Genomic DNA, 13,828 nt, shown 5'->3' on the forward strand with positions numbered 1-13,828 from the left:
GTTTCTCCTGTCATCGGCCATTATATTTTTTACAGCTTTTAAATTGCTACAGAGAGAAATTGCTTTGGATTATAATGGATGGTTAAGAGGCTGCCAAGGGTACCCTTGCACGGGGTGGATGAAAGTTCAATACTATTTTGGTTTTATGTGTCTAAGTTCTAGGCTATATAGCTTAAATGTAATTTGTTTGACAAATGCATTGGAGTGATACTGGAGTACAAAACTATACTGCACATTAAAAGAGGCACTGCCAAACCCTTCATCAAATTTTTGGTAGAAGATTAAACTTCAGCCATTATCTTAGTTTTCTGAATATTTGCTTGGAACTTCTACGGGCATTGTCAGGCACGTGACTGTTTTTGTGGGCTCTATCAGGGAGTGGGCCCAAGAACTGAACTTAATACAAGCTTTTTTCCCTTTGATAATTGTTACTACAAACAAGGATACTGATTTATTGCATAGCTGTTATCCCACTGTAGATTTGTGAAGGATTGTTGACAGGATCCAGAAAGTTCATCAGCTTTCTTAAAAGCAGACTGTTAGCTTAATTATCAGGTAACATTTGTGTAATTTATTGAAATTGCCTTTTTATACCAGGGTAATTTCCGATAGCCTTCTTTTTGTCCTTACAACAACCATGTGAGGTAGGTTAGACTGTCGGATAGTGAGTTGCCCAGGGCCATGCAATGAACTTCATGGTTGAACAGAACTTTGAACCAGACCCTCTCTATCACCAAGCTTCATATGCACTCAGCATAGTTTTGCTCAAAAGGAAACTGCAAAGTAGACTCGACTCCAAAGATTGCACTGGACAAATGAAAAATAATTTCTCTGTTCTCTCCTCCAAAAAAACAAAACAAAAACAAAACCCAATTATGGAGAGTCCTCTGATAATCTGAAGCCAATCTGGGGATATGAGAGAGGGAGAGAGAGAGAAGAAAACAGTCCTCCCAGTTAGTAGAATGGTCTTCACACACAGTGGAATTTTTGGATCCAAAGGCTGTGGAATTCATACTTTTGATTTACAACAACTCTCTGCTTATGGGTAAGCGTCTATTTCAGTATGCCCCAAAGATTTTTATTTATTTATTTATGTAAATATTTATTTCTATACCGCTTTATATTTTTAATAAAAATCTCAAAGCGGTTTCAGCATATTAAATCAATAAAACAATAGCTGGGCTATTCCTCCCGCCTCCTCCTCTTCAGACTAAAGGGTTTTTTTTTTTAAAAAAAAGAAACTAAAGATATAGTAATTGAGAAATAACAGATTTTGTTAAAAAATAACAAATTATTCTTAGATCTACATGGCATCCAGAAGCAGAAAAACTCCTGTCAGGCAAAGATTTCAGTTTGAATCTGCAGTTTTTAAATGGCCTTAATTTAATTGTCCTGTGTCTCACCAACAGAAAACCCCACTTTTTCTTTTCTGCACAGTGATTTGCCTCAAGAAAGAAAGAACTTTAGCAGATATATCACATGCATTTTCTTTGGGATGTCTAAAGCATGTTTGTAAAGATTAGTTATGTTTGTAAAGATTGAATTTGGAGAAACACAATAACGGTCATTGCAGCAACAAAATCTACCTAGAAGATACATAACTTAGAACCATTGCTTAGGAAATGGGAATGGGTGCAGAATCACGTATCTCTCTATTCTGTCCCTTCCCTTTTGTACTGAAATTTCCCTGTCTTCTCCTAACCTGGTTTGGAATTACGGTAAGTGCGCCGATGCGGCATAGCTGAAAGTTGTCTAAATACAGTGTAGAAATAAAATAAAATACGTGATCGTGTAAATGTGTAGTGTACAATGTAGGATGACTTTGGGTGAATTTGTATGAGTAGGGGTACATGATCTTTCAGCCAGGTACCGAATCCCTATGCTATGGTACATTATTAAATGCACACTGATCAAACGATTTGTAAATACAGGAAATTTGACAAAATGGTGACAAAATGTTATCTTAGTTCTAACAAAAATATTTAATTACAATGAAAATATTTAATTTAACGCTGTTGCATTTGTGCCCTGCTGTCAGGCTTCCCATAGACATTTGTTTTAACATGTTTTTAATCTTGTATTTTTAAATTTCTATAACTCACCATGAAACCTTATGGTGAAGGGCAGGTAAGTGATTGAATAGAAAATAATAATTTGTTTGGTTATTGTGGGAACAGGATTCTGAACTAGATGGGCCTTTGGCCTGAACTCCTTGGGTTCTTACTTAATTACTGCTTTTTAGCCATACTATTTTTTCTTGTTGTGTAATAGGGCTTCAGGCATTTCTTCGATATATAAACTTTCTGGTACATGGGCAGACTTAACAGAGCTTTTCTTTCAGTCCATTGGTGGGGGTTATGTTAGCGTTTAAAATTTTAAGTGTGAGACATTCGCAGGGATTGTTTTTGCATCAAATAGCACAATGTGAGTGTTGCTGGAAGCATAACAAAACTTTATGGACTGGGAATTACTATAGGAAATGCATATCTTGATTATGTTTTTGTAACTAAATGTTTAAATCTTAAATGCTCTGTTATAGGGATTGCTTTACAGTATCACCAGAATATTGTAAATGCCAGCTCCATATGGCTTACAAATAACAGATGGCACTGGGGCTTATATAAAACATACGAAATTCTAATTATTATTTTCTTTTCTTCCATTATCACTTTCCATAGACGTATAGAAGACTTAGTAATAGTTGTGTTTGTGTTGCTGAATAAAGCCTAAGGTTTATGGTCTGGTCCTTCAACTGCAAGTAAAAACGCTGCTTGTAAACTTTATTTTTCTTTATCCAGGCCTCAGTGCTGTACTTGCTATTTTAGCACCAGCCTCCCCTCTTACTGGGCCAAAAGACTAATAATAATAATAATAATAATAATAATAATTTTTTATTTATACCCCGCCCTCCCCAGCCAAGGCCGGGCTCAGAGCAGCTTACAAGCAATAATAAAAACAAGATGAATGATTACAACTTAAAAACAAAAATAAAATACAACATTAAAATAATGGAACATTAAAATATTAAAAATTAGCCTCATCGCAGGAGGAGAAGGAAAAGAAAAAGAAAAAAAAGAGAGGGAGGGAGGGAATCAAATTGGCTCCAAGCCAAAGGCCAGGCGGAACAACTCTGTCTTACGGGCCCTGCGGAAAGAAATCAGATCCTGCAGGGCCCTGGTCTCATGAGGCAGAGCGTTCCCCCAGGCCGGAGCCAGAGTTGAAAAGGCCCTGGCTCTGGTTGAAGCCAATCTAACATCCTTAGGGCCTGAGACCACTAGGGTGTTGTTATTTATGGACCTTGAGGCTCTCCGTGGGGCATACCAGGAGAGGCCGTGAAGGGCTTTAAAGGTCAAAAGCAGCACCTTAAATCTGACCCTGTACTCCACCGGGAGCCAGTGCAGCTTGAAAAGCACTGGGTGAATATGCTCCCATGGCAGAGACCCCGTGAGGAGCCTCGCTGCAGCATTCTGTACCCGCTGGAGTTTCTGGGACAGCTTCAAGGGCAGCCCCGCGTAGAGCGAATTACAGTAGTCAAGCCTGGAGATGACCGTCGCATGGATCACTGTGGCCAGGTCGGGGCGGGAAAGGTAAGGGACCAACTGCTTGATGCGGCGAAGGTGGAAAAATGTCGCCTTAGCTGTTGCTGTAACCTGCGCCTCCATGGAAAGGCTAGTAACAACCACATCAGTTTCCTCCAAATGTTAAGTAAAATTTGCACCCCGTAATGTTGACAAAAACACATGCATTAATAAAGAGTTTATCTATGCAGATGAAGCTCCCACCTGTAAGGAATGGGAGCTCTTATGTTGGATTGCACCATGTTATTGGATCTTGTTCATTTCAGTGGACTGAACCTTTTATTTATTTACTTTTAAGATTTCTTACCTGCTGCTCACCACAAGGTCCCAGGGCATATAAAAACATAAAGACCATTTGTTCCTTTATCTTTATCCATGGGCGTAGCCAGGATTTTTGTTGGGGGGGGGCAGAACTGATGTGATTGACCAGTTAGTTAAGTATTTCTATTGTTTTACTTGATCTAGGGAGGACGGCTGCTATCCCTGCTCCCCTTGGCTATGCCCATGTCTTTATCTCATGTGCTGGGGGTCTGAGGAAGTAGTTGTTTTGTCTGCCAGAGTTAATATACGTACTATTAAATGTGTTAGCATGTGCTGTAGGACTCCCCCCCCCCCAATTATTAGGTATATCCAGAGTTATAAGCTTATTCTCCTCTTAAGAATTTAGAAATAAATGTCCCTAAGATATACCACCCAGAAATCTTTCCTTAAGTCACTTTGGCTCCGGGATCCAGAAGCATCTACAGGCTTTTAAACTTAATTACAAGGGTGGTTTGGCCCTATAAAGATAATTATCTTCTCTAAGTCACAAGGCGTGCTAACAATTGCATTCGGCCTCAGTGGGTTGGCCTGCGTCCATTTCTCAACCATTGTATGTTAGATGTTACATCTTTGTGTGCGCTTTGTGTTAGGCATACATATGGTTTGACAAGCATATTAATTTTCCTCTTTTAGGTATTTGCAGGATATTGATTATCATAGTGGTACAGTGTCATAAAATATTTCAGCTGCAGTACAATAAATGCCAATTAAAGATTTTATCATACTTATCTTGGCATATATGTTTCAAATCATTCAAACAGACCTCCTAAAAACTGGACACCACTAATTTGTCTAACTTTACAATTTATCACAGCTACCTTTAAATTATGAAGGCATTTAGCAGTGGTTGGGCCTGTAGACTTGTTTGACATGCATAAACGAACACTGATAAGGGTGTAGAGAATGGTTATGCTCTATGTTCTAAGTTGACAGTATCTGAGCCCTATTTTAGCCCTGAGTCAAAGGAGTTTCTTAGGGAACTTGACAGCATACTAGCACCATTGCAAGCTAAACTTCCTGTTGCTGATCCTCATTAAGAAAATCGGTTGTCCCATTAGTGCAAGGACTTCTGCTTGCACAATGGGACTTCCTCTCAACCTGTTCTGGGGTTTTCCCCAGGTCTCCAGATCAGGGGACATGTGGGAAGAGGAAAGAGAAGTCATCCCATTCTTCAGGCAGAGTGAGTCCTTGCAGGAATAAGACTACTTTGTTGAATGCAACCCAAGAGTTGATTGGTGTTGGTCACAATCTGAAGACTGCTCAGCCTGCCCATGTTTTGTTGATCCCATTCCCGCAGTTATTGGAATGTTGCAGTGTAGATACATTTATTTCAGGCTACTAAAACACAAAGGTTCTGTATGAACCTGTGGCACAGATTTCCCCTTCCTCTCCTCTCCACTGCTTGCACCCCCCTTCCAAATCACTCTGTCCTGTAATGTTTCAAATCTGCAGTTGGGAGAAGAGTCCAGTTGTTCAAGTGGAAGTCCATTGCGCTAGTGGACAGGCACAGTTGACTATCACGAGAAACATGAGAATTATTGCTGACAGTAGTAGTCTTATCCCTGCACTGCAAGATGATGTAGTAAGGGGGACAGAGGCCTCCATGTCCTCTCACTTAGTGTTCATTAGCTAAAATACCATGCTCTGGGTTTACAAATTATAAAACCATGGTTTAAATGTACATGGTTCTTTTTCAGTACCCACTCGCTGGAATATTTTATGGATTGTAGCCTTCTGAAGATATACTAAACAGATCCTATTTCCAGGCAGGGAGATACTTAACTCCTTAGGTTTTGCAAGATACTATAGAGTGTAAAGCACTATTATGGTTACATACAGTGTTAACTCAGTTGGTTTTAATGTGGTCATTACTACTGCCAAGTGCAAATGCTTCCATTGTAGAGAGACAAAGTGGCTAACAGCATGTTGTTAACATTGTGTAAAATGCTAGCATAATCTCAGCCATTGTTGGCAGTTTCCTTGATCTGTCAGATGGAGCAGAACCCCCCCCCGCCCCCTTTCATTTCTTTTGCTCTCCTAGAGCTTTAGTCTCAGAAGCCCTAGCAGGAATAAAGTGCATTATTTCTGTCCATTGCATGGGGAAGATAGTAGAAACCTGTTACTTTTAGACAGCTGCCTTTTGACAATAGCACAAACACTTTTTTGCATGCTGTCTTCATCTGTTACCTCCATGTGATCTTTCTCCCTATATAGGATGTTAGCTTTGCATAATCTGTATAGTAAATACAGATTACTGTATAGTAAAAACAGTATGTAGTTGCCCACAACTACATACTGTTTGGGAGTGTACTTGTACACATTTTGTTCAGGCTGCACTGGTTGCTTTTGCCCTGGAACAGGCCTGCCAGGCAGACTCCTATGGGCAAAGAATCTGTTATAATAACCGTTTAATATGTTAGCTGTCTGACCTAAACTGACACAAGTCAGGAAATTCCACCTAAGAAATGGGAGCCTGCTTCAACATGGAATTTCCTGGTTTCCGTCAAAATAAGTCTCTCTGTTGTTGTTGTGTTAATTTCTTTTAAAAACACATTTAATAGCCTTATAAAAATATGCACTTTCCAGGGAACTTGTAATGTGTCTCCATTTGGAAAATTATTAAGAACTTCCATTTATAAGCCCTCTTACTGTGTTTTGTTCAAGACTGCAACACCTAATTTCATGTCTGCATATGGAATGTGCAATTAATTGTGATAGGGGTGCGCATGTTTCACAATGGCAAATATTTGCAGTAGGGGTAGAGCTGTGAGGGCAACCCGTAAGTGAAAGTTAAATAAAATTTCTGCTAAGCACAGCTGGACCACACAGTGTTTATGAACTAATCATCTGCTAAATTCAGACTTGTTAAAATTGGAAGCTGTGTAATTTATAAGAGCACAAAGCAACTGTAACTACTTTTTTTTCAGTCTTGTAACTCAAATGGTGTAATTGATTTCTCTTCCACAGACACATACCTTTTTTGGGTGGTATTAAACTTCACTCAGGGTCTGAGACCTCATAAGCCCATATTTCAAGCTGCAGTGAATTTTTATAGCCAAGTTATAAATCCCTGGAAAAATATGCCTTTTTATAACTAGCTGTGACAGAACTTTAACTACTGATCCATGAATACCAGCATGACCACAGTCCAGTTTATTGTAGCCGTAGCAGTGAGGCACTAGTCTGTTGAAAGAATCAATCCATTTCAGTTTTTCGTCATTTCAACTCTGCTTTTGAGAAGAGCTTCTCTTGTTAATGTGAGGTTTCTAAGTAATTTTATTGGCGCGTTACTTGCATCACACACTCACCAGTTAAAGACTGCATACTCAGAAACGTGTCTGCAACTTTTGTTCTGTGGGTATAAATATCTTGATTTTTACAGTGGCAATATCCAAATTTCAGATAATGTCATCAGCTTTTAACATTTCAGAAGTGGGGCTACATTTGAATGTTAAGTGGGGCTACAAGTAATGCTAAATGGGGCAGAAAATTTTAAAAATCTATCCTTTTGTTCCACAAGAGTATTTCTCAATTGTTACCCCCACCCCACCCCCAGCACAGAGGTGGCTTACATGTGGCTCTCAACATGTTGGACTCACATCTTCCATCTGCTGCAGCCAGCATGGCCAGTGTTGAGAGATAGGGGGAGTTGTAGTCCAAAAATGTCTGGAGGACCACAGGTTAGTCATCACTTGAATATATTTTCCTGTTCATTTTTTTTAAATGTACATTTAGTAAAGGTAAAGGTAAAGGTACCCCTGCCCGTACGGGCCAGTCTTGACAGACTCTAGGGTTGTGCGCTCATCTCACTCTAGAGGCCGGGAGCCAGCGCTGTCCGCAGACACTTCTGGGTCACGTGGCCAGCGTGACAAGCTGCCTCTGGTGAGCCAGCGCAGCACACAGAACGCCGTTTACCTTCCCGCTAGTAAGCGGTCCCTATTTATCTACTTGCACCCGGGGGTGCTTTCGAACTGCTAGGTTGGCAGGCGCTGGGACCGAACGACGGGAGCTCACCCCGCCGCGGGGATTCGAACCGCCGACCTTCTGATTGGCAAGCCCTAGGCTCTGTGGTTTAACCCACAGTGCCACCAGTGTCCGTAATGTACATTTACATTATTTTAATTTGCCATTGAAACAAAATAAAGTGCCGGGCCAACTATCTTACCTTTCTTTTCAAAGTTATTTTTAATGTTAAAAATAAAAGTGTGTGTGACAAGAAGTTGCAGCAGAACAAAATTGAGTTTCATTCTTTTCCGTTTTTCTTTTTTAAAAATTTTCTGCATCATTCCTCTTTGAAGTACCTGCTTTCCCTCCCCTCGTATTCCTGAAATCCACAGCTGATAGGCACCTATGCCCCTGCCATAAGTTACTGTCCCACAAAGTGATAGATCTAATCTTCTCTTTGGAAATAGCATGCAAAATAGGGGGAATCTAGGGATACGAACCAATTTTTCTCTACATTCATGCAACTGGTGTAAGTTACAAAACATTTCCTAGATCGCAGCTTCCAGTTCTTCAGTAACAAGGCTTGTGCATTCCAGCATGGCTTATTTTATGATCCGTCCCTCCTCACATTTGGCCCTAGAGAAACATAGTAGCTGGAAGTGTCTACACCATGGGTAGGCAAACTAAGGCCCGGGGGCTGGATCCGGCCCAATCGCCTTCTAAATCCGGCCCGCAGATGGTCTGGGAATCAGCATGTTTTTACATGAGTAGAATGTGTCGTCTTATTTAAAATGCATCTCTGGGTTATTTGTGGGGCCTGCCTGGTGTTTTTACATGAGTAGAATGTGTGCTTTTATTTAAAATGCATCTCTGGGTTATTTGTGGGGCATAGGAACTCGTTCATTTTTCCCCCCTTCAAAATATAGTCCGGCCCCCCACAAGGTCTGAGGGACGGTGGACTGGCCCCCTGCTAAAAAAGTTTGCTGACCCCTTTACACTGTGCAGATTTACGCCCACTTAATCAGGAGTTTGAGCACAGGTGCTCTTTCTGTTCAGTATGGACCCAGTAGCATGATCCTAAACCTGTTTTCTCTGAGCTTCTGCCCTCCTAAATAATGTTTTAAGCCTAACGTGCTTTCCTGGTCTGAGCCAAGGTGCTTTTAGCCTTGCTGAAACAGGTATCTGCTCACTTCTACAGTATCCAACATTTGTAGTGTACATCTGTTTTGTCATTTTTAGGGTTCACTTCACAGTGGGTCCAGTGCTGAATCTGGGTTCCAGGCTGGACTCTGCCATTGCATGCACTTGCTGCATAGCCTAGTTCTAGTTTTTAGCCTTGCATGCCAGTCTGCAAAAAATGAAACAGTTGAAGGACTGCTGTAAAGTCCAAACGAGAAGAAGAAGGTGGTAAATCATTTTCCTTGCTAAAAGCTGCATATGTGTGATAAAAATTAAAACATAGTAGCTCAAATGGAAGCTCTGCTCCTTTTTAGAAGTGATTGGCTACTGCAGGAGGAGAGAATAAATTACTATATGCTGTTGAGGGGAATTCTGTTTTGAAGCATACAGCTTACCTACCCACCAGTAGTTTCATATTCATAATGAGCACCCACGCAATTCTTTCTCTCTCTCTCTCTTTTTAATAAATAATGTTTATTAAAGATTTTCTTGAATTAGCTCCAGTTTGACCTGCTACGCTAAGAGCTGGTATTTAACACCCTGTGAAACAATCTTATGCCATGCCTGTTTATTTATCTTGAGATAAATGCAGCCTCCTTTCTTGCTACTGAGCATCACAATTTGTTCAGTTGGGACAATGCTTAATGACTAGTAGCAGTACGGTTGATATTTCAGGTGAATATGGGTAGGTTTGGCATAAAATGTGGCTCTGTGGAATTGTTACATTTGTATCATGCACCTTAAAAATAGCCTGGAAGAAAAGACCTAATGCTTCATTTGTTTATTCCCTTCTTCCTTTAAAATTAGCTTATTTATATACTAATTGTTAGTTTCCTCTGCCCTCAGACCCCCCTTGTAGCCTTGACTGTTAGCCAGCAGACAGTGAAACATTTGAGAGATGTGCCGTTACAGAGTGGGTGATGCACTGTGAGATTTCTGGAAACAGAAGCCCGTTTTCAGTTATCGCCAATTAACGTTTCCCTTCCGATTTGCAGGAATTGGGTAGCCTTTGTGCATTAGGTGCAACTTCTGCGCTATGGGAAAGAGAAACAGGAGGACAGCAGATAGTTCGTCCTCTGAAGAGGAGGAGGAATATGTTGTGGAGAAGGTTCTAGACAGGCGTGTTGTGAAGGGTCAAGTGGAGTATCTTCTCAAGTGGAAAGGATTCTCTGAGTAAGTCCAACTTTCCTTCTGACGTGGGCTTTGAGCTTTCTTGTTAGCAGAGCTCCAGGCAGTGCTTCAAATTTAACTTTTGTTGCCCTCTTTCAAGCTTTCCTTAAAAACAAAAAAACCTTCATGGGTGGGAGCTTGCTTTCCTCACTCCAGACAAGAGTGGCGTGCATCCATTTAAATGAGTGGGTCACGAGGCGAGGGCCTGGGACCTTAAAGCGTGTTTTGGAAATCCTGGCATCTGCGTTCCCTCTCTCACTTCACAGAGTTGGTAGTTCCACTTGAGTTATTCACCAGCACTATTGTCTAAATAGTTTTCCTCCTCATTTGAGGTATCTGATTTGGGAGGGCATTTTGATCAAATACTCTTGTGGATTGCTTTAAACTGCTGCTTTGGAAAAGGAACGTTAATCCTCTTCCCCTCCCTTCAGGGCTGTGTTGTCCAAGCACAGAATTTGGTGCTGGGTGTGAAATTTGAGTATCCCGAATATCTCTGCTATGATTTTTGATTTTTCAAAAATACAGCTTTCTAGCTGTTAAGGATATTAAGATAAGCTTGAAAGTTGTGAGCAAAGGTTGTTGAATCTCAAACACCGAGATGAGCTGAGAAGAATTTCCAGGAACCAAATCAGTAGCTTCAGCATACTTTGGCCCTCTCCACAATTAAGAATTGAAATAGATTCATACAAAGCAAATATATGCAAAATGCATAATTTGCACAGGGTGCAGAGCTTAAGTTAACTCAGTATGTCATTTTGATTGATTTCAATTTTTTTTTTAAAAGCACAGCCCTTCTCATTAGTCCCAGTACAAAAGAACTGCTCTAAAAGGATTTTTGTCGATGTATGTGTTTGTATGTATATGTACCCTGGGTATTTGTCCTGGGTTCTGGCAGCCGGTTTTACGGTTCCATGAAGGACAGCCGTGATTCATTATGTAAGAGTCCAGATTTGAGGCCACGGTGTTTAAATGGATGCACACTACCTGATTCTGGGAAGGCAAGTTATCAAGAAGACACTGACACATTGCCCTGCTGTGCAGCATTTGAGAGGGTATTTCTTCATCAGCACCACATCAAAAAAGAGCACTTTGGGCTTGCGGTGATTCAGTTGTTCAAAATGATTCTGTGTCCCTTAGACCATGCTCAGTTTGAAAATATAAAAGTAAATAATTTCCATGGGAAATAGCCTTAGATCCAGCTCACACGTAATGCTAAACTGTTATTTAGTGCTATGTGGATGAGCCTCTCTGAACCTGAGCAAAGTGTTCTGCTTGTGTGCTTCTGCCTTATTTCTCCTTTTGTGGGGCTGGGAGGAGTCCTTCTGTTTAGTTTAGCTTCACTGTCAAAGAACCTTGACTTAGCATTACGTATGAACCAGGAATCCTGGCTTGCAGCTCACGGTGGTTCATTGCTAAACAAAGCCAGCCTCAAAGTATGGGCTTGTTTAACTAAGAATTGCTTTAAACTGGGACCCCTGGTTTGTATGCAACACTAAACTGAGATCCTTTGAAAGCAAAACTAAACTTGCCAAAGGTCTTCCTTCTGGTTGAAGAAGAGGTGGGGACTTGAGAGGCTAACACTTTGTTTGGGCTTGTGGAGAGTCAGCCACATAGCACTAAACTGTGGTTGAGCATTGTGTGGAATCGTAACCATTGCTTCAGTGTTTCAATATGCTTTTGCTGCAACCTGTAATCTCATATACTGGACACAAACTAACCCAGTTAGTCTAAAGTGACCTTTTCCTCCATTACCACCCAACTTTTTCCTTTTTGCTTTGTTTAAACATCAAGCCTGAAAGAGGGCTCTTTGAAATGTGAATGTTTGCTCATTTAGTTGAACCTAATAATGATATGATTAAACTGTTCCTATTTAATCTGTGTTCAGTTAGTATCTCTGGTACTGTTCTTAGAACAGCTTGTATCTAAGACAAGGCTATATTCTCAGAAATAAATCCCTTGCATTGTAGGCATTCTTGCAGCTATGGTATATAGGAAGCCTCCCTGTATGTAAGTGACGGTGTGATTAATTCCTTTATTACAAATATGTCTAAACACTGCTAATGTTGTTCCTAATGTAAAAATGGGGAAATCTCTCATAGAGTATGTAACCCTTTAAATAAAAATACCTCCTAGAACCAGGGCTGGTAAGATGATTCAAATGCAAGTGTTAGAAACCGATTTTTTAGGAAACAGTCCTGTGCAAGGGTTAAAGTGGCCAGGAAGAATGACAATTTCTTAAGCAGCTGCATTGGATTTTTAGAAATCAGGGCAATGTTGTGCTTAGAATTCTTCCCACTGCAGCTGAAACCAATCCCAAATTGCCACAGAATTCTGTTTAAGCCCTCAGAGATTCAAACAACTCTTACTCTGAGTAATCCATCATGAGGATCAGGTCTTCTGAATTGGTTTTCTAAGTGTCAGGTCTTCTCTAAAAACCTGGAACAGTTTTTTTCTTCATACACAGATTTTCTTGTGTAGGGTAATTCTTTACTCAGTTCTTAATTTATGTCTGTGATCACTAAATGGGAACTTTTTCAACTTTTTCTGTTTGTTATTTTGTCCCCCATTGTTGTCCTTCTTTTACTATATCAGGGAGCATAATACTTGGGAACCTGAGAAGAACCTTGACTGCCCTGAACTGATTTCTGAGTTTATGAAAAAATACAAAAAAATGAAGGAAGGTGAGAACAAGCCTCGGGAGAAATCAGAGAGTGCCAAGCGGAAGTCAAGCCTTGCCAACAATACTGAGGACATCAAAGCCAAAAAGAAGAGAGAGGTGAGCTTTTCGCCTTGGCATTTTTCACTTCCAGAGGTTTGCCCCATCTCAGTGATTCCAGCACTGGATGTATGTGTGTATGCTGGTGGCACTCGACTTGGTAATTTAAAATTTCATCCTAAAAAACCTTAGGATTTTAAGTTTAAAAATCAAGGACTTGAGATGTTGCATCCCCAGAGCAAAGCTTCAGGTTGGCTGTGTTTCATTGTGCCAATTTTCATACCCCTCTCAGGGAAAACTACCCTGTAAAACAGGATGAGCTAATTGCCACCACTCATTGTAAAGAAAAGAATCGCTAAAATAATTATGGCCTTTAAAATATAATAAAGATTAACAATCAAGCAGGGAGCCTCACAGTACTATCTAGAGCAGATTAAGATCGGAAGAAATGCAATTTACTGTTTGAACGCCTGGCTAAAGCAAAATCCTTTTTAATGCACTCTTCTAACTGTGACAGTAAACAAGCTCACAAATCAACGTAGAGAGTTGTGTGTGTGTGTGTGTGTTTGGGAACAGCTTGTTTTTTTGTGATTGTGTTCTGCTGAATTTTCTGTCACTTTTCTTTGGAAGGAGTAGCCTTAACATAAAAGAAACTGGGGGGGGGGGAAAGGGAGGGGAAGCAATTTCAAGACCCATGGTTCAGGAATCACCTGCTAAGAATGTACTGCCCAAATGGCTAACCTCTGCTGCTGTAACAGCAGGGTGCTCAGAGCAGATGTGCCACAGCAGGTAAGGAAGGGAAAGCTTGTTCTGAAGTTAGCCTCATACGAGTTCTGAAGCCAGACCCTGCACTGAGTGAGGTAGAATGGATCTTTCACAACTGCTGTGTCCTTACAGTCAAAGGTGCTCCTTACCTTTG

The 13,828-nt window shown here is 40.6% G+C and overlaps 1 protein-coding gene across 4 annotated transcripts in view; it reads left to right on the plus strand.

Annotated features, from left to right (window-relative positions):
- Positions 1 to 13,828, plus strand: part of CBX5 (chromobox 5) — a 55,271-nt gene that overhangs the window by 23,796 nt on the left and 17,647 nt on the right. For all 4 annotated transcript variants that reach the window (XM_081849083.1, XM_081849084.1, XM_081849082.1 and 1 more), the window contains 2 exons: positions 10,019 to 10,196; positions 12,786 to 12,969. In XM_081849083.1, the coding sequence (XP_081705209.1) occupies positions 10,060 to 10,196; positions 12,786 to 12,969 (321 nt within the window). In that variant the 5' untranslated portion in view covers positions 10,019 to 10,059. The remainder of the gene's footprint in view (positions 1 to 10,018; positions 10,197 to 12,785; positions 12,970 to 13,828) is intronic.

The sequence above is a fragment of the Podarcis erhardii genome, assembly GCF_964252035.2.
Source record: "Podarcis erhardii genome assembly, chromosome: 2".
NCBI lineage: Eukaryota > Metazoa > Chordata > Lepidosauria > Squamata > Lacertidae > Podarcis > Podarcis erhardii.